At 43.4% G+C, this 25614-nt stretch overlaps 1 protein-coding gene across 1 annotated transcript in view; it reads left to right on the forward strand.

Moving 5' to 3' along the window:
* Window positions 1-243: 243 nt before the first annotated feature.
* Window positions 244-25614, forward strand: part of LOC127655046 (acid-sensing ion channel 4-A) — a 162144-nt gene continuing 136773 nt past the window's right edge. The window contains exon 1 of the mRNA XM_052142639.1: window positions 244-1269. Within this exon, the coding sequence (XP_051998599.1) occupies window positions 694-1269 (576 nt within the window). The 5' untranslated portion in view covers window positions 244-693. The remainder of the gene's footprint in view (window positions 1270-25614) is intronic.

A 25614-nucleotide genomic window follows, 5' to 3' on the forward strand; every position in this document is an offset into this window, starting at 1 on the left:
CCCTACCATTCTCATCAAGTCCTGGACGTTCTGTGAAGTAGTCTTTGATGACAACGTATTGTAGTCAAGTGTTAAGAAATCAACTTAAACAAGTGGATTTAGTGAGCGCCGAGCTGGGGAGAGAGAGAGAGCGAGTGTATACATACGCGTGAGAGTGTGTGTGAGAGAGAGGAGACTTAGAGAGAAAGCGAGAGAACGGAGAGCGGGGGGTGTTTGAGTTGCTACTTGTGCCGGTGAGGAGGATATAATCAGAGTGTTGCTTCCTCATATATTATTAAAAATAACCCAGCCTCTTTTAGCTTGAGTCAAAATGCTGCATTTTCATCTTTGGCTATAAAGCAGAGAGGAAGGTTGTTGTTGTGTATGTTTTTTTTTTCTTAATTTTTTTGATAGGTGTATTACTGCTGGTAAGCAGGACTCGCTGAACAAGTGCTCAGATGAGCAGTCTGAGCCCAGCACCAGGAGCAGCAGCACTACAGAGCTGGAACTGAGACAGAGGCAGTCACCTCCACTACACGCGACAGCAACAGCCACACACACACACCCTCTCTCTCTCTGTGCCTGCCTTTTTTTCCTTCCTTTATTTCTGGAGTTGAGATCTTGTTCGTCAGAGTGCAGGCAGAGAAACGAGTGAGTGAAACAGGGGCTGAAAGCTGCTTTCCAAGCATCCCAAACGCAGACCTGGCTGCACACATGCCGATCGAATTTGTTTGCAAAATCAAATTTGCAGAGGAGGATGAGAAACAGAAAGGCAACCAGGATGGGGACAAGGAGAGCCTGATCGAAGAGAACTGCAGCCCACCAGCCAAGGACCTGGCCGGCTTTGCCAATTCCTGCTCGCTCCATGGGATTAACCATATCTTTGTCTCTGGCCGGCTGGGCGTCAGACAGACACTTTGGGCTCTGGCGTTCCTGGTGTCCCTGGCACTCTTTCTGTACCAGGCGGCAAAGTGTGCCATCTCCTACCTGGAGCATCCTCATGTCACGGCGCTGAACGAGGAGGCCTCCCCAGAGATGGTGTTCCCTGCCGTGACCATCTGCAACATCAATCGTTTCCGCTTTTCTGCTCTTACCGATGCTGACATCTACCACCTGGCGAATCTGACCGGCTTGCCCCCCAAAAATAAGGATGGCCACAAGCCCACTGACTTGGAGTATCCGGCACCGGACATGCAGGACATCTTCAACCGCACAGGTCACCAGCTGGAAGAGATGCTGAAGAGCTGCAACTTCAGTGGGCAGAACTGCTCAGCTGAAGACTTCTCCGTGGTAAGTTGGAGGAAAGTTTTTGAAAGCCTTTGAAACTTGCCAGAGCTTTGTTATGGCTTCACTCTTAACTTCAGAAGGATAACTTCAGAGGCAGAGGACTAGTGAAAATTGCAAGATAAAAAAATGTGTTGTAAACACTTTTGTTCTTCCACTATCTGAAAGAATTGTTGAGAGAACATGATATTTAAAACACCAGCAACAACATTAACAATAGATGTAAATACAAATTTGAATGTTTATATTCTAGTTTCTAAAGGCATTGTTCATCCTTGATTCAAACCCATTTTCCTTTATTTTCTTTCTGTGAAAAAATGATAGACTGAATGTTAGCTTCAAACACCATTAACTTTTATTGCATTTTTTCTCCATACAATGAATGTCAATTGTGACTGAGACTGAACTGAAGAAAGCAAGTCATATAGGTTTGGAACAATATGAAGGAGAGTAAATTATGACAGTGTTTTCATTTTTTGGTGAACTATGCCTTCAGGAACTGCCTTATGGTGAGAAAATATTCTGTTTTAGTAGAAATAGAGAGGTCTGCAGGTGTTGCAAACAAATTCATTTTATCATGGAAGAAGAATGGTCTGTCTGCAATGAGGTGGGTTGATATGCTTTCCTCTCGGGTTTCCCCTGGATGCTGCTGTGGTGACAATTCATTTGGACATAGTTTTGTAAACAGGACACAGACCAGGCTCTCAATTCTCATTGTGTTCACAGGAGTGGTCCTGTTTCCCTATGCTCTTGATTTTTCATAATGTACCAACAGCAGCAGGGGCTTCTGTTGTTCTCCTCATGGGAGAAGAGCAGGGTGCATTTTTATATTTACTTTTCAAAGAAATCTGTTGTTTTATACTGCCACCAGTGTCAGCCGCTGAAAGAGTGCACGGCAACAGTATTGCTTTTATGAAACTCATTCAAACTCTTTCTCTCTCTCTTGCACTGCAGTCTCTCTCCATTTTTATGCCTCCTGTGCCAGGAGTAAAGTTTCCTCAATGTTGTATTTCAATCCTGTCGCTGTTGAAATTAAATATTCAGAGTCTGACATACATGACTTTTGCATTAGCTAGATTGGTTAAAATGAATAAAACAATTCCTTTACGCTGCCCAATTCCATTCTGCAAGATCTTTAATGTGTCCATCATGCCATATTTATTAAAGCGATGTGTACTGTTGGATGAAGGGACATTGCTTTGGTAATGAAGACCATTTGTCAAGTCTTACAGTTAAAGGATGTGTTGGACATAGACATCTTTAGTCAAATTCATATGATAGAAGATATTAGAATTGACACTGGAACCTCTACCTCAGCTTCTCTCTTCCTCTACCACCTTCGCTCAATCTCTTTAACCCATACTTTATGGTGTCACTCCCTGTTCTACGTTTTTTTGAAAATACCATGCTTTTGAACAGAGATAAAGGCATGCTTAGCCGACTGTTTTTATGTTGACAATACAAAAGTTAAATAATTAAAAAAAAGAAACTGTTACTGTATACATACACTCAGTTAGTACTTTATGAGGAACACTATGGTCCTAATAAAGTGCCCATCATGGTCTTCTACTGTTTTTGCCCATCTGCCTCAAGGTTCAACATGTTCTGAGATGCTATTCTGCTCACTACAATTGTACAGAGTGGTTATCTGAGTTACCGTAGCCTTTCTGTCAGCTCGAACCAGTCTGATCATTCTCTGTTGACATGTCTTATCAACAAAGCATCTCCGTCCGCAGAACTGCTGCTCACTGGATCTTAGAGTAAACTCTAGAGACTGTTGTGCATGAAAATCCCAGGAGATCAGCAGTTACATAAATACTCATACCAGCCCATCTGGCAACAACAATCATGCCACAGTTGAAATCATTAAGATATACCCCCCCCCCCCCCATTCTGATGGTTGATGTGAAAATTAACTGAAGCTCATGACCCGTATCTGCATGATTATATGCATTGCACTGCTGCCACACAATTGGCTGAATATATAATTGCATGAATAAATAGTTGTACAGTTTTCCTAATAAAGTGTTCTGTGAGTGTATGTCCTGGCACCAGTTATCACCATCATACATTAATAAGGATTTGTTTCAAAGACCTGAGATGGGCTGTCCCATGTCAGGACGAGCTGATAGGCGTGGGCCCCTAGCAATCCGCAAAATGACTTCTTTATGGATTAATCTGCTTGGAAAGTTCCCCGTTCCACTGTTCTCTCCCATCAGCCCTGTGATCTGTTTCTGTGAGGCTGCCAGTTAGATTAGTTACAGACATGTTGCTGTCTCCAAGCATGATGAGTCGGTTCCTCCATCCCACGAGCCGCTTAACCCAGGCAGAGAAACGTAGACCGATTTCGAGAACTGTCTCATAGTCTTTCCAGTGCAATGAGATTTTAGATGCAAGAGTAAACAGGATCACTCTGACTATCCCAGAAGCCTTGAATAACCGACTGATGGTTTTAGCATTAAGTGTGAGGGATGACCTAAGCTGTGCTGGCTGGCCTCTGGGTGCTTTTGGATCACTAGCCTTAGGGAAAATAGCATACAGCACGCTCATATCTAGCCTCCTCCAGATGCTGTGTTTATTTAATGACTACATAAGCAGAGAAAATTTTATATTTTCGATCAATCTCATCCCTGGCATTTAGCCCCAGCACTTGGTTTCAGCAATTGCACTCGTAATATCAGCTGTTCATTTGTCATTCCCACATGTCATCTTCTCTCATTCAGCCATTTATTCGCTAACACTGCAACAATAATAATTATCAGATAAGAACAGAAGTACATTTGAATGTCTGGATCACACTGTTTTCTACTCAAAAGATTCAGAGAAACATGTAAAATGGGATATGTCTCACTTTGTTATTCATTCATTTCTAAGTAATTGCTGAGCCAATATTCAAGCTATTAGGCCTCATTTCTAACAAAACTAAGAAAATATGGTTAATGTAATTGCCAAGCACTGCCTAGGCAATGACTAATTTTTAGTCTTTGATTTATATAGATGTTAACAGACAATTCATTTTTTGCTCATAGAAGTAAATGAATTATTTGGCTATATTAAAATCAAATTGTAGCAACTGTAACTGATAGTTTTCTCTTCCTAGAAAGTTTGCAACAGATATAGGACACTTTACAATAAGTTTGTATTTGTTAACATTAGTTAACGTGAACTAACAAAGAACAATACTTTTACACCACGTATTAATTTTGTTATATTATTTGTTTTATTAAAAGTTGAATATGTTAACATTGGTTAATGCAATATGAACCAACATAAACTAACAATGAACAATTAAATTTTAGCATTAACATTAGCCAAGATTAGTAACTGTTTGGTAAAATCTAATACCTAATACATTTACTAATCTTAACAAATAGAACCTTATCTTAAAGTGTTACCATTTAAAAATTTTAGAAACAGCACATCGATCTTTAACCTCTTCAAAAAGTGTTCATGCAATTTGTTAGTGAAACATATATTAATTATAAATGAATGGTTCTTTATAATATTGACCCTGCTTTATTTTTTAAGGAGAGTGTGATTTGTGTGTGTGTGAGCGTGATTGTGTGTGTGTGTGATTTGCAGCAGTATTTGCTTCCTGTTCCCCTCAACATGGGGTATAATTAAAAAACTATTGACTCATGATGATTACTCACAATAGATATCATAATAAGATGTTTAGACATAATTTAATAAAAATAGCTGTCACATTATGTAAATTCCAGCACATACATGAAGGTCTTTGGTTCAGTAAGCTTTTTCCACTTTGTGTGTGTTTGTTATCCCGCTTGCTCTGTTTTCTGATGTATTATCTGATTTAGTTTCAAGCCAGGACAGATCCCTTGTGCATATACTCCAAAGAAAACCGAGTGACACTGGCCTAAATTAATATAAGGTGCTGGTGAGGACAGACATTATTATAGGGCTCCAGTTAGCATTTGTCATGTCAGAATGGAACAGGAGTGTTGAGAATTAGGTTTAATAGATAATTTAATATGTGAGCGAATGGCTCCTGGGGTATGGTGACATGCCTCTAAAAAAAACAACACACTTCATAATTTTCAAAAATCCAATGGGTTAGATGAGAGGTTGGAGTCTATGTAAGTTTTTAGCATTGGTGCTTTATTTTGGATATACTTTCCTCAGAAGCCATCTTTCTTTGTTTTGGTCAGAGCTGTGACCTAGTGGTTAGCACACATGCTCCAGACAAACTAAACTGCGGTGCTCATGCAAGAGACATGGGTTTAAATCTGGCTTGTGTGATATCCCGATCACATCACCTTCTCTTCTCCACATAATTTTCCTGTTATCTCTCATGCTTCCTTGTGGATATAACAAGTGTGGATTTCCATGCTGGTACAGGCTGGTTTATGATGGTTAATGCTGGATCGGTGATGGTCTAGCTGGTGGACCGGCATAGCCATGCTGTTCACAAGCAAAGAAAATGGTCTTGGTCTTTCTGCTGAATCCGGTTGACCAGGATTATAGCCTGATGGAGACACTGGCATCTCATGCCTGAGACCAGCATCCATAACACAAAATATACTGGTGACCAGCAGTGCTAGTTTTTCAGTAGAGATACTCTAGATACTCTCCTCAAAAGTCTTCTTTCTCTCTTTGGTCAGAGCTGTGACCCAGTAATTAGTACACATGCTTCAGGCATGTTGAAATGTGGTGCTCATTCAAGACATGTGGGTTTTAAAATGGTTTGTGTCACTTCACGAATCCATCTAAACTCTTCTCCCTATAATTACTTGTCATGTCTCTACTTTCTCAATCCATTGGCTAAAATATGACAGTGTTTTTATATATATATAAAAAAGTTGTTATGTTTTAAGGATAATGTAATGTAATGCTGGGTTATAAAATAACATACATTTATAAAAGTAGGAGATTCAGGGCATTATAATGTGTGAATAAATAAGAAATATTTTAAGAAAAAAAAAGATTATTTTGATTAAGTGCATGATTATCACAATAGGAATAGGTTGCAGAGACAGTAGATTCAGTTCAACTCCAAGAATATTAATGGTGGGAGCCATCTCTATCTGTTGCTATGGCAAAATTATCAGTTACACTTTATTTTAGTGTCCTTGTTAGAGTGTAATTGCACAAGTAAATACTGATTATTTCAAATTAACAACATGTATTTACTTTAGGTTTAGGGTTAGGGTAAAGGTTTGGTTTAGGGCTAATTACATGAAATTATGCATAATTGACTGTTATTACTATAGTCAATACATGTAATATGTGTAACAAGGAAACTGTAACACAATGTGTTATTTATATATAAATATACATATATAAATAATCTTTCATCATATCTATATTCAAATATAATCAGATGTGGATTTGGCTTAAACCAAAACCAGAAGCACATGAAATTTATAGTTTCCAAATATGCCTTGTACATTATTATAAATGATTATTATTAATATTATTATTGTTATTATTAGCACAAGTATTATTATTAGTAGTAAAAAATATATGTTATTTAATGATATTATTATTTAATTCTTTTTTCTTTTGAGATGAAGCTAAATATCTCTTGTAACTATGGATTACTCTACCTCTTCACCCATTTAAACAGAACCCCCCCCACACACACACACACACAAAAACAAATGAGATAAATAATCAAATTATAATTTGTGATTCTAAAATGTGATTCTAAATATACTGCACATATACAGGCCATCTGAAATCACTCTATGTGCATTTTCATTTATAAAGTTTAAACTTTACTCATATTGGCTTCATAGACTTATTGCGTTGTAATTTTATACATATTTATGTAAAATATTGCATTATCCTTGTGCCTGTTTGGACAATCAGAAATATTTCTTACTATTAAGTGGTAGGATTCGTTATTCGTTTTGAAATCATTATTCATGCCTTTCTGAATAAGGTGTTCGGCTTCAGGCACATTTCAAATCAGAGGTTACATCTGAATCTACATCGGCTTCAACTTTTTTCTCACAATATTATGACTTAAATTTCATAAGGCTAGTACTTAAATCTCACAATGCTGACTTATTCTCATAATTTCAATGTTATTCTCAAAATATCATTACTTTAAAAGTAGCATTAAAAAGCTGTTGCACCGAAAGCCTTAGAAACAATATAAAAAAAATATTATTTGCTCAGAGTTTCCACAATAGTGATTATTTGCATTTGGTAGATGCAGAAGCAGCCAAAAGTTCTGTAGAGTGAGTGGCGTTGTGTCTGCTTGAGGTAGAAGACATGTGAGAGCTTTTGGCAGTAACAGGTGTTTCACATTGTGTTAGTGAGAAGCTGGCACTCTTCACTCTTGTGGTAGGATGTCTCTCTCTCTGAGAGCTGCCCGAAAGCTCAGTGCTGTGTGAGTGACATCAGGTCCCCCTGCGGGCTCAATGTCTGGCTTCTCTCCTTGTTCACCCCGCTCCTTCCATCTTCCTGACAGAAACACAGGACTAAGGGACCGTGAAAGTGACCGCATTCCTGCAGCTCTGTCCAAACAGCCCGTCAATTAGTCGCCCAGTTCCGCTGTCGCAGGTCTCCACAGATTATTGAACCGCCGAACTACTGATACATAAAAATACTCTGCACAAAGCATGCCTGCTGATGCACGGAGACACAATTGCATGTGAGAGACATAGCTGTAAGCATAGTTATCCTCAAACCATTACTGCTTTTAGGGGATGCAGGGACTATGGTGAGTGTTTATGTTTGTGTGAAGGAGACAAGGACAGAGGAAACACACACAAGCAAACAGCCAATCACATTGGGGCTATTTAAATCTCCAGAAAATAGATCAGCACTCTTTACACTAAACACATCAATAGTGTTCCATAAGACAACCCACACCTGAGACTGATCACTGTATTATGAATGCAGAGGCGTTGTTTCCCTCTGAGGGCTTTTGCTGTGTTACTATTCCTCTCATCATCCTCAGAATTAGAAATCCAACTACATAAGGAAAGTCTACAGCTCAAGGGATAGCTTGAAACTCACAAAAAAAAAAAAAAACCTGGCCCTAATGTTTCAAGGCTGTAAACTCCTTTCTTGGTCCTTGGAGACATTAGTTCCCACTTACATTTGTCTTTCTCTGACAAGCTGTCCAATGAGTTGTTGGAATGAGTGTATGTGAGTGAGTGCACATACACGCGCTTCATCATATACTGATAGACTTGGAGGAAAAGATTGATAGGAACCCCTAACTTCAGCTGTTTACTTCGCCCTCTCTACTAAATCAATACATTCCTCTGTCAGATTGCTTCCCAGGCCCTAGCCTGGCGTGACTAATTATCTTGTTCCTCTGTATTTTGGCGGGAATTCTGCTGTGTTTGATAATGAGGCGAAAGCCATCTGTATGGATATATTTCCATTGCTTTATAAAGCCGACTGTAGGCTTACCAACAAAAAGCTTTCTAATGCAATGAAATAGCACAAGATGAATACACTATTTGGCACTCTGTTTACATATGCCGCTACAAATTTTGTTCAAGCTTATTTTTCATGCAGAACACTTTCTTTCTGTGGCTATGAGGCAATACGAAAATGACAAGCCCTGAAGAGGGTTGCAGCAGTCGTCCGTCTTTAGTATCTGACTTGATTTTAATCAGGGGCCTGCTGATATACTTTGACCAGTTTTCAAGCCATACAGAGAATACATCACTACAAAAACACTTAAAAAATTAATCACACCTAGCAAATGGACTGGGTCTGGTAATGGATGTGCATTTCTCCGCTGTCTTCACTGGCACAGTTTAATTACTGTGTGAAAAAACAGCATATGCTTAACCCTTTTATTTGTACCATCACACATATGTAATGGTTAATAACTGGGCCCTGAAGAGTAGCATCACAAATATGTGTTTCTGCAACAGCCAGTTACATAACAAGCTGCCAGATTCTAATCGGCTTTTGTGCTGTCACAGGCTACACTGGTCAAGTGTCTGTAATTTATATTATCTCAAACAGTTACTCATACTGTCTTTAAAACCACAGAATACGTTTATTTTATATACTAATGTGATCTCATGAGAACTCTCAAGATTACGTATGTAATCTTACGTAATGTTTGGTTCTAGAAAATCTACATTCTCTTATGTTTGCATAGACACGGAAATGTACAATATTGGCATATTGACAGCATGTAAATGTCATCTATAGAAAAGTACACATGTGTAATGTTTGAATTGATTAATATTGAATAATTCATAGAATTAATCAGTTAAATACATTTAATTTATAATCAATGAGATTAGTTAAATGCCATCACATTTATTTAATGCAGTTCACATTATAATAATGCATTTTAACAGTTTCATTCAGTTCTGCTGCCCTATACAATGTTTTAAAGGATTATATCACTTTAACCAAGACTAAACTTTAACATATTAAATGCCATTTGTTTCCATTAGAAGCAGTTGTCATTCGTCAAACAAACAGCTACTCAAAGAGTCATTTTCAAGCACATAGTATGTTTATTTTATGTAACAAACAGTCTAATTATACTATGTCTACTACTATGTCTGGTGCAGGTGCGGTTTCATTCACACAAACAGCAACTCAAACAATCTTTTCAGGCATATAATACTGCTGGGCGATAAGATGTAATTGGATATCGATGATGTCCTACAAACATGGGCATGATGCTGATTGTGAACAGATGATGACTGACAATATCGGGAAATGGCAAAACCATGGATCTGGGGCCAGGGTGTGAAACTAGCACCCGCCACCCGCAAAATGCGACAAGGTTGAATTTAGTCCGCAAGCTCCTCGTCCGTTTGTTCAGAGGTGGGCAGCATGAGCCTATCATGTGGAACAAGCGTATGTAAGAGTTTTCACTCTTTTTTTCTTTCATTCGTCCGAACTGTTTGCAAGAAAATGTCATCTGTGAGAATGCTGCAAATTATCTCATATCATCTCAGGAGATGCTGTTAGTTTAGTTTGTGTTATTTCCACTCAGTTGGCATGCATTGTGAATGCAACTCTGCAGGGTCTAATATATGTCTTTGTATTAAATAAACAAAGACGAAAGTCATTAAATCATAAAGTAATACAAGATATGTTCATCTTCAACCTAAACTTTTGTTCTATTTTTTTTCTTTAGGCAGCATTAACTCTATTACCAAAACACAATACAAACACTAATTTGATAAGAACACACATTTGCAGCAACATTTTGGGAACACAATGGAATTTATTAGACTTATTTATTTTGATTATTAGTGTCTTAACATTTATAATTGTCTTTAGTTTTTAATCTGTGGGCGTTTAGTTATTTTCCGTCTGTGTTGATGGATGCTTGCGTGATGGCAAATGGAGCCGTTTGAGACGGCTGGTATTTGGGAAAGTGTTTAAATAAGATTTATTTTTATTACTTTGTTATTTTATTGCTTTTTTCATTTAGTTTACAGTGCAATTTGAATTTAGAATGTCTTTTGTTAATGTTTTTCATGTTTCAATAAATTATCAAAAAATCAATAAAGAAAAAAATTCACCGACCCTTGGCAGGGGGGTTGTCAATGTATATCGCAATATTTATTAAGGCAATAATCGCAAAAATATTTTTTATATATCGCCCAGCCTATATATAATATGCATATAATATGTTTGTTTTCTGAAACAGACAGACAAACTTTCACAAAAGCACCACGATAACAGTTTAAAAGTTGTATACTCACAGTGAAAACATGCTGATCAATCGTGATCCTACGCATGCAGCCAAGTCTGTTTACATAAGTGCTTGTCACACACACACGCACACACACACACACACACACACACACACACACACGCATGATGGTGCGGCTATCCTTATGAGCACTCTCCATAGACATAATGATTTTTATACTGTACGAACTATAGATTATATCCCCTAACCAAATCCTAACACTCACTAAAAACTTTCTGTATTTACATAGTTTAGTATGTTTAAGTGATTTGAATTATGGGAAACTTGAAATGTCCTCATAAACCACATTTATATCATAATACCCTTGTAATTAAAAGTTTGTAACCTAAAAAAATTTCCTCGTATACCACATAAACATGCCCACACACACACACACACGCACACAATGTCTGAGAAGTCAAATAGTGCATATAGGAAAACCGGACTGCTGATATTTTTTGTTAAATTTGTTTTTTACAGCCATAAAAACTAAATAAATAAAACAAATACAGTACAGCAGACAAAACCCATTGTCAGGATATACACACGGAGGCAGAGGTAAGTGAATCCAAACACAGCTTTATTTTAGGTGGTAAGAGTGAGGGTGAGTAATTTGGCAGTTCAAGTGCAGACACGGTGAAGATCACTCGATGCCGGACAGGCCACAGGTAAGCACAACCACTTCAGGAATGTGGGAATCAAGTAATCACCGGACAGTGATGCAAATCCTCTCTTTTAAGAAGCAGATACTTGGAAACGGGATCAGAAGACTCACTGGCAGATCAGAGGGATACACGGGCACTGGCGATAGGAAATGTAACAGGAGTCCTGGAGACAACAGAATGTGGACATAGAAGTTAGAAGCATTCAGGTAAGTTTTAACGTTACTTGTCAGCAATCGGGAAGTTTCAGGGGTTCAGAAGATCACGGTGAGGGTTTGTTCCTGTTGGAGGCTTGACCTTGAACTGGGGTTTCGGTGAGTGCTTTATAGTGCAAGTTGGTGAGTTTGTTGATTGTGAACAGGTGTGTGTGATTAGTAATCCGGTGAGAGTGATCGTTGAGTGGGGAGTGGAGAGTGGAACCAAGCTTGGCTGATCTCTCACAGTACCCCCCCTCCAGAGTCCGCGCCAGCGGACCTTGGACCCCGACGTCGTGGGGTGGATGCGGTACTGAGCAGGCAGGCGAAGTTGGTAGGTGACTGGGTTGAGGTCCGGGAGGCAGCCACAGGGCAGAGACCGGGTCAGGGGGCCTGGAAGGTGACTGTAGGACAGGGACTGGGTCAGGGGGCTTGGAAGGTGACCACAGGACGGGGACCGGGTCAGGAGGCCTGGGAGGCAGCCATGGGGCAGAGACTGGGTCAGGGGGCCTGGAAGGCGACTGTAGGACAGGGACTGTTTCAGGAGGTCTGGGAGGCCGCCACAGGTCGGGAACAGGGTCAGGAGGCCCGGGAGGAGGCCACAGGACAGGAACTGGGCCAGGAGGCCTGGGAGGAGTAATGGTTACTGGGGAAGCTTGCAGAACCATGTGAGGAAGGGTTTCTGGGGGCGGAGCCGTGGGAGGCAGAGCCAAGGCGGACTCCGGGGGTGGAGCCATGGAAGACTTGGCAGGCGGAGCCCTGGAAGGTGGAGCCGTGGAAGACTCGGCAGGCGGAGCACTGAGAGACTGAGGAGGCGGCGCCAAGGGAGGCTCGGGAGGCTCAGGAGGCAGAGCCATGGGAGGCTCAGGAGGCGGAGCCGAGGAAGGCTCAGGAGGCAGAGCCGTGGGAGGCTCAGGAGGCAGAGCCGTGGGAGGCTCAGGAGGCAGAGCCATGGGAGGCTCAGGAGGCAGAGTCATGGGAGGCTCAGGAGGCAAAGCCGAGGAAGGTGACGCCGTAGGAGGCTCTAGAGGCGAAGCCCTGGAAGGCTCTGGAGGCGGAGCCGAGGAAGGCCCAGGAGGCGGAGTCGAGGAAGGCTCGGGGGGCCCGGGAGGCAGAGCCGTGGGAGGCTCAGGAGGCGGAGCCGAGGAAGGCTCAGGAGGCAGAGCCGTGGGAGGCTCAGGAGGCAGAGCCGTGGGAGGCTCAGGAGGCAGAGCAGAGGAAGGTGGCGCCCTATGAGGCTTTAGAGTCTCTGGGATCAAAGCCGTAAGAGGTTCGGGGAGAAGAGCTATAGGAGGCTCGGGAGGCGGAGCCCAGGAAGGCTCGAGAGACTTGAGGGGCGGAGCCCTGGGAGGCTCGAGAGGCAGAGCTCTAGAAAGCTCTGGAGTCTCTGGGAGCAGAGCCGTAGGAGGCTCGGGAGGCGGAGCCGTAGGAGGCTCTGGGTGCTCGGGAGGCTGAGCCCTGTGTGGCTCGTGAGGCTCGGGAGGCGGAGCCCTGGAAGACTCGGGAGGAGGAGCCCTGGAAGACTCGGGAGGCTCGGAAGGCGGAGCTCTGGAAAGCTCGGGAGGAGGAGCCCTGGAAGACTCGGGAGGCTCAGAAGGCGGAGCTCTGGAAAGCTCGGGAGGCGGAGCTCTGGGAAGCTCAGGAGGCGGAGCCCTGGAAGACTCGGGAGGAGGAGCCCTGGAAGACTCGGGAGGCGGAGCAGAGGCAGGCAAAGCCGTGGAAGACTCTGAGGGCGGAACAGAGGCAGGTAGAGACTGGGGAGAAGGTGCCCTCTTCTTTCTCTTTCTCTTTCGGCCAACAGGGAGCATGGTTATGGGGACGGCCGAGGCTACAGGCGTTGGCTCTGGGACGGTCGAGGCTACAGGCGCTGGCTCTTGGACGGTCATGGCTACTGGCACTGGCTCTTGGATGGTCATGGCTACTGGCGCTGGCTCTTGGACGGTCATGGCTACTGGCACTGGCTCTTGGACGGTCATGGCTACTGGCACTGGCTCTTGGACGGTCATGGCTACTGGCACTGGCTCTTGGACAGTCATGGCTACTGGCACTGGCTCCTGGACGGTCATGGCTACTGGCACTGGCTCCTGGACGGTCATGGCTACTGGCACTGGCTCTTGGACAGTCATGGCTACTGGCACTGGCTCAGGGACGGTCGAGGTTACCGGCGCTGGCTGGGTTACCGTGGTATGCACCGGTTTGGGTTTGCTGGGCGCTGAGGGCAGAGCCAAGGGGGGTTTTGAGCACAGGGTTGCAGCAGGCGGAGGCTGGAGGGCAGAGACCTTTCCCCTTCTCCTCTTCCTCCGTGCTAATGCGACTGGCGACGCTGGAACGCTGTTCCTGGTCGGCGTGGTTTCAGGCACGCTGGCCGTGGCTGGCAAAGGCTCTGGCTCGCAGACCGGGGCAGGCGTGGGCTCTGGCTCGCAGACCGGGGCAGGCGTGTGTTGGGATACGGAAGCCCGTCTTCTCTTTCTCCTCTGGGCAGATGAAGTGGACCATGCAGGCTCAAGGGAATCGACTGGTGTGGGGGTTTGTTTGCTGGCTATGTTGTGGAACACTGGTTCGGTGTCCACCTCCCCCATGGTGAACGCAGGACCAGTGAACAGTAGGGTGAGGTCAATATATTGAACCAGGCTGAGGGAACAGCGACCACCAGGCATATAAGAAGTTGGCTCATTTAGCCCATAACAAAAAATCTCTTTAAGGGCTACCTCATTGAAGTCGACCTGATCTGCCAGGGCACAAAATTCCGCGACAAAAGCCTCCAGGGGTTGATTCCCCTGACTGAGAGCCAAGAGCCGAACTGTTGGGTCCATAATGGAGATCTTTGATCCTTTTGTAGGATACAATTGAGGTTGTTGTTCAAGGGCGAGCGAGCATTGCAGCAAGAAATCATTGCAATCCTCCGCCCGACCTGAGAAGGGCGCTGGTCGGGAGACGGAGTTGGCGACGTACACCAGAGAAGAAGCGGGGTTTGCGGAAGTGCCGTCTTCGGGCTGTGTAGGATCCATGACGGTGTTGTTCAAGCCTTCTGTCAGGATATACACACGGAGGCAGAGGTAAGTGAATCCAAACACAGCTTTATTTTAGGTGGTAAGAGTGAGGGTGAGTAATTTGGCAGTTCAAGTGCAGACACGGTGAAGATCACTCGATGCCGGACAGGCCACAGGTAAGCACAACCACTTCGGGAATGTGGGAATCAAGTAATCACCGGACAGTGATGCAAATCCTCTCTTTTAAGAAGCAGATACTTGGAAACGGGATCAAGTCAAGTCAAGTCAAGTGGTTTTTATTGTCGTTTCAACCATATACAGTTAGTACAGTACACAGCAAAACGAGACAACGTTCCTCCAGGACCATGGTGCTACATAAAAACAACAAAGGACCAACAGAGGACGACATGAGACTACACAACGAAATAAAATACCTATATAAACTACCTATATATACCTATATAAAGTGCACGTGCAAACATGTGCAAAAAGTACAGGACAGTACAACAAATTACTGACAATGAACAGGACAATAGACACAGTGCAGCGCCGACCAGTACTCAGTAGTGCAAAATGATGACAGTTTCTAAAAATGTAAACATAACATACTATGAGATAATGTTCTATGCACATAGCAGTTATTGAGGTAGTAGACAGTTATAAAGTGACAGTAATTAAAGTGCAACTCAGGACACGTGTGTCAAACCAGTCTCTGAGTATTGAGGAGTCTGATGGTTTGGGGGAAGAAGCTGTTACACAGTCTGGCCGTGAGGGCCCGAATGCTTCGGTACCTCTTGCCAGACGGGAGGAGGGTAAAGAGTTTGTGTGAGGGGTGTGTGGGGTCGTCCACAATGCTGGTTGCTTTGCGGATACAGTGACCAGGTGAGGTTCTCTGCCAGGTGAACACCAAGGAATTTGGTGCTCTTGACGATCTCCACAGAGGAGCCGTCGATGTTCAGCGGAGTGTGTTCACCTTGTGCTCTCCTAAAGTCAACAACCATCTCTTTTGTTTTGTCGACATTCAGGGACAGGTTGTTGGCTCTACACCAGTTCGTCAGCAGCTGCACCTCCTCTCTGTATGCTGACTCGTTGTTCTTGCTGATGAGACCCACCACGGTCGGTGTCATCGGCGAACTTGATGATGTGATTCGAGCTGTGCATTGCTGCACAGTCGTGAGTCAGCAGAGTGAACAGCAGTGGACTGAGCACACAGCCCTGGGGGCCCCAGTGCTCAGTGTGGTGGTGGTGGAGATGCTGTTCCCGATCCGGACTGACTGAGGTCTCCCAGTCAGGAAGTCCAGGATCCAGTTGCAGAGGGAGGTGTCCAGGCCCAGCAGGTTCAGCTTTCCAATCAGGTGCTGGGGAATGATTGTGTTGAATGCTGAGCTGAAATCTATGAACAGCATTGAGCGTATGAGTCCTTATTGTCTAGGTGGGTGAGGGCCAGATGGAGGGTTGTGGTGATGGCATCGTCCGTTGAGCGGTTTGAGCGATCACGCAAACTGCAGTGGGTCTAGTGAGGGGGCAGCTGGGTCTTAATCTGCCTCATGGCGAGCCTCTCGAAGCACTTCATGATGATGGGTGTAAGTCGCGACGGGACGGTAGTCGTTGAGGCAGGACACTGAAGACTTCTTTGGCATGGGGATGATGGTGGTGGCCTTGAAGCACGTTGGAACAACGGCGCTGCTCAGAGAGATGTTGAAGATGTCGGTAAGAACATCTGCTAGCTGGTCTGCACATCCTCTGAGCACTCTGCCAGGAATGTTGTCTGGTCCAGCAGCCTTCCGTGGGTTGACTCTACGTAGAGTTTTCCTCACATCTGCCGTGGTAAGACAGAGCACCTGGTCGTTGGGAGGAGGGTGGACTTCCTCGCCATCACGTCGTTCTGCACTTCAAATCGGCGTAGAAGTCGTTCAGCGCATCTGGAAGGGAGGCATCTTTGTCACAGGCAACTGATGTTGTCCTGTAGTTGGTGATGGCCTGGATGCCCTGCCACATGCGCCGTGTGTCACCGCTGTCCTGGAAGTGACTGTGGATTCTCTGGGCATGTCGCGGCTTTGCCTCTCTGATTGCCCGTGACAGTTTGGCCCTAGCTGTGCTTAGGGCTGCCTTATCGCCTGCTCTGAAGGCGAGTCTCGGGACCTCAGCAGCATGCGCACCTCCGCAGTCATCCACGGCTTCTGGTTGGAGCTTGTGGTGATGGTCTTGGAGAAAGTGACATCATCAATGCACTTGCTGATGTAGCTGGTCACTGATGCTGTGTATTCCTCCAAGTTGGTAGAATCGCCATATGTTGCAGCCTCCTGAACATGTGCCAGTCAGTACACTCAAAACAGTCCTGAAGAGCAGAGATGGCTCCTGCTGGCCAGGTTTTCACCTGCTTCTGAAGCGGTTTTGTGTGTCTGACGAGCCGGTCTGTATGCTGGAATTAACATAACAGAGATGTGGTCTGAGTAGCGAGGTGGAGGCGGGGCTCCGCCCGTCAGCGCCTGGGATGTTTGTGTAAACAAGATCAAGCGTTAAGCCCCTCTCGTTGCAAAGTCCACATACTGATGGAATTTAGGGAGCACTGTCTTGAGATTTGCATGGTTGAAATCTCCGGCGACAATAAACAGTCCGTCGGGGTGAGCGTTCTGCAGTTCAGCTCATAGCCCCATACAGTTCACAGAGCGCTTCCTTAGCGTTAGCGCTGGGGAATGTAAACTCGGTTATGCAAACAGTGGTGAATTCCGTGGTAGATAAAAAGGTCTGCATCTAACAGTCACAAGCTCCAACAGCGATGAACAGTAACTAGAGACTAGCATAGAGTTCTTGCACCATTCCGTGTTGATGTAAACACACAAGCCACCACCGCGAGTCTTACCGCAGAGAGCTGTATTTCTGTCGGCGGGCCCGTCTAGCTGAATGGCGGCATCCGGAACTCTGTCGCTGAGCCACGTCTCCGTGAAAACAAAGACGCAGCAGTCTCTAAACTCACGCTGCGTGGCCTGCTGGAGTCGGATATAGTCCAGTTTATTGTCCAGGGAGAAAACATTTGAGAGCAGGATAGACGGGAGAGCCGGCCGGCTAGGGTTTGTTTTAGCCTAGCATGGACCCCGCCCTCTTTCCGCTTCCGCTTTCGCACACGCTTACGACGTCCTCTCCCCGGCATCAGGCGACGCCAAGGGCTGGAGGCCTGGTCTCCGCAGCAAGCCGAGTACGCGTAGCGCCTCCTGCAGGTCATCATGCAGCTTGGTTTTTGTATGAGTCTTATATTTCAGTAGTGTCTGGCGATGGTAGACCCGAACACCGGTTGCTCCGATGTCCATGTGTTGCAAAAGTCGGGCTTTTTTAACAAAAAATAGCACCATTGTGGATCCGGAGTGGCCGCTGCGTGCTACCGCGCCGCCAACTTCTATTATGGACTCACTGGCAGATCAGAGGGATACACGGGCACTGGCAATAGGAAATGTAACAGGAGTCCTGGAGACAACAGAATGTGGACATAGAAGTTAGAAGCATTCAGGTAAGTTTTAACGTTACTTGTCAGCAATCGGGAAGTTTCAGGGGTTCAGAAGATCACGGTGAGGGTTTGTTCCTGTTGGAGGCTTGACCTTGAACTGGGGTTTCGGTGAGTGCTTTATAGTGCAAGTTGGTGAGTTTGTTGATTGTGAACAGGTGTGTGTGATTAGTAATCCGGTGAGAGTGATCGTTGAGTGGAGAGTGGAGAGTGGAACCAAGCTTGGCTGATCTCTCACACCCATTTATTCACATGTTTACTATATGCAGTATTTTATTAGTTTTTTATGACAAGAAATCAAAAAATGTAAATAAAATTTTAAAACAAATATTTGTATACACTTGCCCACGTCTACCGGTTGTGCAGTGTCACGTGCAAAAATAACTCATTCCAGGGGGCGCTGCAGGGCAATTTAACCCTAGTCATGAAAAGGTTAAATATCAAATGGATCTCGCAAGTCAACATCTTTGTTCTGCTTAGTGCATGAAAATGTCAGTGTGGAGAGGGTAAGGCAATATTAAAGCAGAAAATAAAAGAACATAAATGTCACCCAGTGTATTCAGGTCTGCAGACTAGCAGAGCATGAAGGGCTGGCATGTCTGCTTGGTTGGGTTACCCGTGCTCTGAATTATGCCGAATGTCACACACTTGGCACAGCCTTTTGCTGATCTTTGGGGTTTGTTTGTACACATGCATACATTAAGGAGCTGAGTGTACATAAAATTTATGTTAAGACCCAGAGCTCGTTATGCAGTCAGGTCTAAATCAAATACCAAATTGAGTAAATGTGTTAAAGGTCCTATTTTTTGCCCCTAAAATTGTACCACAATCATACTTCATATATTGTATTTGTCTAATTTAAATGGTCCATTTATGTCTAGGAAGGCAATGACAGTATTTTGATTGATTTTTTTTGCTAAACTGGTAGAGCATGGTGCTAACATTGCAAATATCATGGGTTCGAATCCCAGGGTACACATAAACTGATACAATACCTTAAATGCACTGTAAGTCGCTTTGGATAAAAGCATCTGACAATTGCATAAATGTAAATGTAATACTTTATGCAGTATATATCTAAGGAGTAGTAACTATGTATTCAAAGACTGGACAAGGTTTTTGGAAACTTATACTGACAGGTATCTGCTGCTGTTAAACCGTAGCTGTCTCCTTTATAATGGAAGTTATTAAAATGGTAAAATTGCTAAAACTTTGAACACGCATTAGAATGCTCATCAAAAATCATCAAATAGCTGAAATCCTATATAATCTTCCAGAGTCAAACAAACAGCAAATATTTTGCTGTTCGTCTCTATTTTTGAGCTTGCACAATGAATCTAAATATTCCGTAGTCAAACAAAGAGTGAATGTGTTCATCTCTGTTTTGAGCAACAAAACTCTTTGCTTTAATCCTTCCCTCAGGAGACTGATGCAGAATGCTGCACCTCTTCACCCTCCCTCTCTGCAGTACAGATAGGAGAGCTGAAGGCTCATGTACACAAGCTTCAGAGAGTGATTTTGTTTTTCAAGAGCAGCAATGAAATGCTTACTTTTTGATTAACGCAAAATACTATAGCTAATTTACACTATTGACTTTACCGTTTCATTGGTAGAACCATTTTATTGATATTTGATTGATTTTTTGATATTTTGAGGGCCCTTAGTTTGGTGTGGGTATTGTAAATGTAGCTGCAAAAATAATCTCCTGTAACTCTTAAGTAACTCTTTAAGTAACAAATAAAATATTCTGTGGTAAATGGCACTAAAAATGGTCCTGTGTGACTGTATTTCTTTGCCACAAGCTTAACTTAACAAGGAGGTTAGAATGGGCTACTTTAGAAAGCCAACTATCTGTAAGGGCCCTAGGTACACATAAACACATCAAAAGTAAACACAGTCTTGTTATGTTTATTGTTTTGCTGTATGGTTTGTATGCAGTAAGAAATTGTTGCTTATGGTAAAAGAGGCTCCAGAGTTTGTTAAAAAAAACTTGCAAGATACCAGTTTTTACTGTGTAGTATACATATATATACTATATCAACATCATCAACACAAATTCATAATTCCATTCTCTATAGTTTTACTCATACAGTCTCCCTATCTGTGTTTCTCCCTTGGGACAATGCCGTAACAATGGTGTCCACATGAACTGCAGCAAGGTTCCCAGCACATTAGGCAGTCATTCATCTCAAGGTTTTGCCAATGTTGACAAACCACTCGACCTTCAGATGCATGGAAATGTCATCTAATTCATCAAGCTCTGCTTGATTCAACACCCCTCATTTCCACATCCAAGTACATTTCAGTTATGAAGTGTCCTGAAGAACACAGACTGTAATAAAGACTGTAATGAAGCCACTAGTAAGGGCAAAATTACTTTGCATCATGCTGCAGAGTGAAATTTGATGCAGCATCTATTTATTCAGCAGTATTCTTTAAAGGCCCATCATATGAAAAATGCATAACTATGCATTGTGAATGAGCTCTGGTTCTTATTGAGCATAACTGTTTTGTAATTTAGCAGAACAAACAAAGGCGGGTACATCTGCAAGCTCTTAAACTGACTTCTTTTATGTTTGCATTTGGAGTTCATATTTTCAACAAGGCAAGTTATGATTTCAGTTATTAAAGTGACTGGTCATGTAAAAGGCCTTCAGGAAAATTTCAGGCGGCAGGCAGGATTTCATTGGGGTTTGCTCAGCAGTGTTGATAATCAAGGAACTGAACTGACAGACTGAGAGACATTTTTGTGACTTCTTTAGAGCACTAATGGCTGTGGGTGTTTACTCTAAGATGTAGTGCACACATATACTGCATGCAAAACTGTTTGTGGTCATAGAACTAGCTAAAATATGGCCCTGGCATGAATATATTAGTTCACCAAAAAAAGAAAATTCTGTCACAATTTAATCACTTTCAGTAGCGGTTTTAATCACCATGAAAACCACGCAGTTTTGTGGGGCCATGGATTCGGGGGCCACCCATCCTGGTTGGAAAGCTCTGCAAAAACTTGAGGGGTGACATGTTGTTCTGGGTACACACACTGTTCACGAAGCTGCAGGGTGGAGGTCAATAGGACTTTGGGTTTGTAGTTTATGAAAAAAATATACAGGCCTTCCGAACTTGTTTTGCCCACGCGCTCTCACTTACAGACACATGCGAATGGATGAGGGGCCGTTCTCACTGAACGTATTTTTGTGTGTGTAAATGCGTAAATGTAAATGCGCTGGATGAATGTCCTTGACTGCTGCATTGAATCTCATTGTTTCCTGAGTGTCTCACGCAGGACTAGACACTGTGTCAAGTTAAAAAGAACTTCAGATTTCAAAAATGCATGTTGAGACACATGCGTTCTCTTTCATTCATTTCACTGTGTCTAGATTGTTTTTAGCGCAGGTGTCACAAAGATTTAAGTGGTAAGTGGTGACTGTTTCGATGTTTAACATTATTCGAGACTATTTTGCACCATTCAAAGTTTCAGTGCTTGATAAACGAAATTCTTTCCCCCTGCTGCTTTAGTGTTCTGAGGGGCCATCGTGCCTTGTATGTTTTCTGTTACAAAACTGTAACGAATGTTGCCTACGATGCTTACATAAAATACAGCCTTTTGCAGCATGGTGAAGAATACACTGCAGCATCAGAATATAAGCTCTAGGTGAAAGTAAAGTCAATAAGACAAATCCTCAAATCCTCAAAGTAATAAGACTGAGTAAACTTGGAGTAATGCCCTGATGGAGGGAACGAGATATTGTGTTGATGTAGTGGCACTAGGGATCACTCTTGAGAGCCCGAGACACCTCTGATCTTTGATAAAAGGTCAATGGGAATTGGCAAGTGGTATTTGCATGCCCTACCCATATGTCTGGGGGAAGGGACGTGCATACCGCTCATTCAGGTTTTGTGCTGGAGGAAATCAAGCTGGGAACACTTTGTGAACACTACTAGGAATCAACAATGCACATCTTCAGCTGGGAGGTGAATGGTGCTTGGCTTGGTCAGAGCCCAGGAGGACGCCACTCTCCTGATGGAATGGGCTCGGACGTGCTGAGCCTGGTAGGCAACAGCAATGGCCTTGATGATCCAGTGGGCAATCCTCTGTTTGGAAACAGCGCTTCCTTTCCGCTGTCCACCAAAGCAGACAAAGATCTGCTCAAAGATCCTAAAGCTCTGCATGCGATCCAAATAGATGCGTAAAGCGTGCCTCCTCTTGGGGGAGCGCTTGCAGGTTCACTAATTGGTCCCTGAATGGGGTCGTAGGAACCTTGGGCATGTAGCCTGGTCGGGGTCTCAGGATCACGTGAGAGTAGCCCGGCCTGAACTCCAGGCACGTTCCGCTGACAGAGAACACTTGCATGTCCCCAACCCTCTTGATGAAGGTGAGTGCTGTCAGGAGGGTAGTCTTCAAGGAGAGTGCCTTAAGCTCTACTGACACTAAGGGCTCGAAGGCCTTGCAGAACTACTGAGAGGTCCCATGAGGGAACGAGGGAACCTCCTAGCGCCTCACAGGATCCTGATAATCAGGTTGTGCTTCCCTATAGACTTGCTGTCCACTGTGTCGTGGTGTGCACCTATGGCAGCTACATACACCTTCAAGGTGGAGGGGGACAGCCGTCCCTCCAAACTCTCCCGCAGAAAGGAAAGCACTGAAAAAGTAGTCCATGCAACTCACGCATTATTAAGTCTTCTGAAGGCATATGATTTGATGAGCAACAACCTGAAATATAAGTTGTTTATAAATAAAAAGTGCATAAGAGAAAGTCATTCACAGTGGCTTGTGTGTTCAGAGCTTGGAGGGAAGAAATAAAATCTACTTTTTTGTTTTAAATAAATAGATTTATTGTAATATTTTTTTTTTCCAGACAGAGACAAACTTTCCTACAGTGCTATATGTAACTTGCTCTTGATAAAAAAAAAAAAGGTTTCCACATTTTCTTTAACAATTCAGAGAGTACCTTCAGTTGAGGGCCTGTGTCTGAAGTCTGTTGCTATTGATGTGAAATTTGTTCTGTGTGATTTAAGGCCATGGTGGACATTTGCAGTATAAGAGCTGCTGGCAGCAGCTGGAACCCACTAAAGGCCACCCAGTTCCCCGTCTGTCACTCACTTCGACGTTGTGTCGAGTGAAGCGACACTAGGGGACTTCTTTGAAGGCCTCGGTTACCACTGAACTTGAGAAAAGGCCAATTAGAAATTGGCTGACAGAATTTGCATGTCCCTCCCCTGGACATATGGGTATAAAATGAGGGAATCATGCATCTGTCAATTCAGATTTTCTTTTTCGGAGCCGAGTGGTTGTGCGATCAGCGAGCTGAGATCACTTACTGTTCCACTCACCTCTGCAGAGTGTATGCTGTTAAAAAAGAGAGTGTTTTCCTCTTAAAATAGTTTATTTTCTCTAAAAGAGGAATTCACAGCTGGCGTTGAATGTCCTTTCCAAGACTTGTCTTTATAAAGATGCCCTTCCGCCCCTGTGTAGTTCCTGGATGCGGTCGATTTCTCTCCACTCCTGACGGTCACAGGCACTGCCTCGTGTGTCTGGGCAGCAATCACACCGAGGCAGCGTTTGTGGATGGTTCGTGTTCGGGTCGGTACGCCCAGTCTGATCGGCAGCCCCGGTACCCTCCATCCTATTATACCACATCCGCCTCAAGGTTGGACATTTTGTGCATTCTGAGATGCTATTCTGCTCATTAAAATTGTACAGAGTGGTTATCTGAGTTAATGTAGCCTTTCTGTCAGCTCTAATCATTCTGGCCATTCTCTGTTGACCTCTTTCATCAACAAGGTGTTTCCGTCTGCAGAACTGCCGCTTAGTAGATTTTTTTATTATTTTTTTGCGGGCCATTCTGAGTAAACTCTAGAGACTCTAGTTACTCAGATACAGTATGCTAGTCTCTGAGGAAACTCTAGAGACTTGAAATCTCCCAGGAGATCAGCAGTTAGAAATACTCAAACCAGCCCATCTAGCACCACCAACCATGCCACGGTCGAAATCACTGAGATCACATTTTTTCCCCATTCTGATGGTTTATGTGAACCCTAACAGAATCTCCTGATGATATCTGCATGATTATGAATTGGAATTATTATGCACTGTACTGCTGCCACACGATTGGCGGATTAGATAATTGCATGAATAATTAGGTGTACAGGTGTTCCATATAAAGTTCTCACTGAGTGTATATGTTTGGTTATACTTCATATTTGTAAAGATATTGTCACAGAAGTGAGGTTGCGATCTTGGAAAAGTGTTATCATACCACACTGGATATTCAGGGTTAGCCATTAAATTTCCTTTAGCCCAGGCTTTGACCTCTTTCAATCATAGTGTTGTCCTTTCACCTGACAGTGCCCCCAAAGATTACTTTAGTTTGTCCTAATGTATGGTAATGAGAAAGTTGTGTGGATTTGATTGTCAATAGCTTGAAAAACAGCCCTGCTCCCTAAATGCTTGTGCCGTTCAATAACCTATTAAAGTTGAATCACAGATAAGTTGGCGTGCATCAGGAAAGCAATCTGAAATTTGTGCTGACATTGATCCAGCAGGAAAGGACCTGATGGCTCCGATTAACACTTCTGTCCCAGGAGAGAGAGTGAGGGAGGGAGAGAGAGAGAAAGAGAGAGAGAGATAGATAGATGCTGGGTTGTTAATATCGTACAATGTCCCTGGCCTTTTCCAACAAAATGAGCTCCATTTATGAGCTGTATATAAATTGTAAAGATGTGCAAACAATTGCTTGGCTCTGGCAAACTGTATAATTAGGAGTTTGTTATGTCTGCTATTTCTGTAGCAAGAGAAGAGCAAAAGGATTGATTTATATTTTGTAGGTTGTTTCAAGTAAACTGCACCTGTTCATTTTAAAATGAAAAATCATTCAGAACTGAAAGAATTGTAGTCCTCATTAATTAATTTTAAATGATGTGCATCATTTCACTCCTGAAAGTTAAGACATTTTGTTCAGGTTTTGTTCAAATAATGCCTCCTACTGCATTTGTATTTTCATCAGTTTCATTGCACAATGTACGATAAGGGCATGGAACTCCGGCTAATGTTTACAATTGCCCTTGACATTTTCGTTGGGATTAAAGAACAACTAATGGAGCACCTCAGGAAGGATCTGTTAAGACCAGGAATAAATGTCACAGCTGTTCAGTCACAAATCACGGTGCGATTTCTTGCCTCTCTTTTCATCCTTCTTGACCTTCATGCCCTGTTCTTGGCAAATGAAGAACAAGTTAATATTTCGTTTATATGCAAAAGCCCATTGAAAGGAGCACAGAATCCAATATGCCAAGTATTGAGTGAATGCTTGTTGTCTGAAGGTGGTATTATAGTACTGCTGTC

Source organism: Xyrauchen texanus, chromosome 14 (genome assembly GCF_025860055.1).
Source record: "Xyrauchen texanus isolate HMW12.3.18 chromosome 14, RBS_HiC_50CHRs, whole genome shotgun sequence".
Taxonomy (NCBI): domain Eukaryota; kingdom Metazoa; phylum Chordata; class Actinopteri; order Cypriniformes; family Catostomidae; genus Xyrauchen; species Xyrauchen texanus.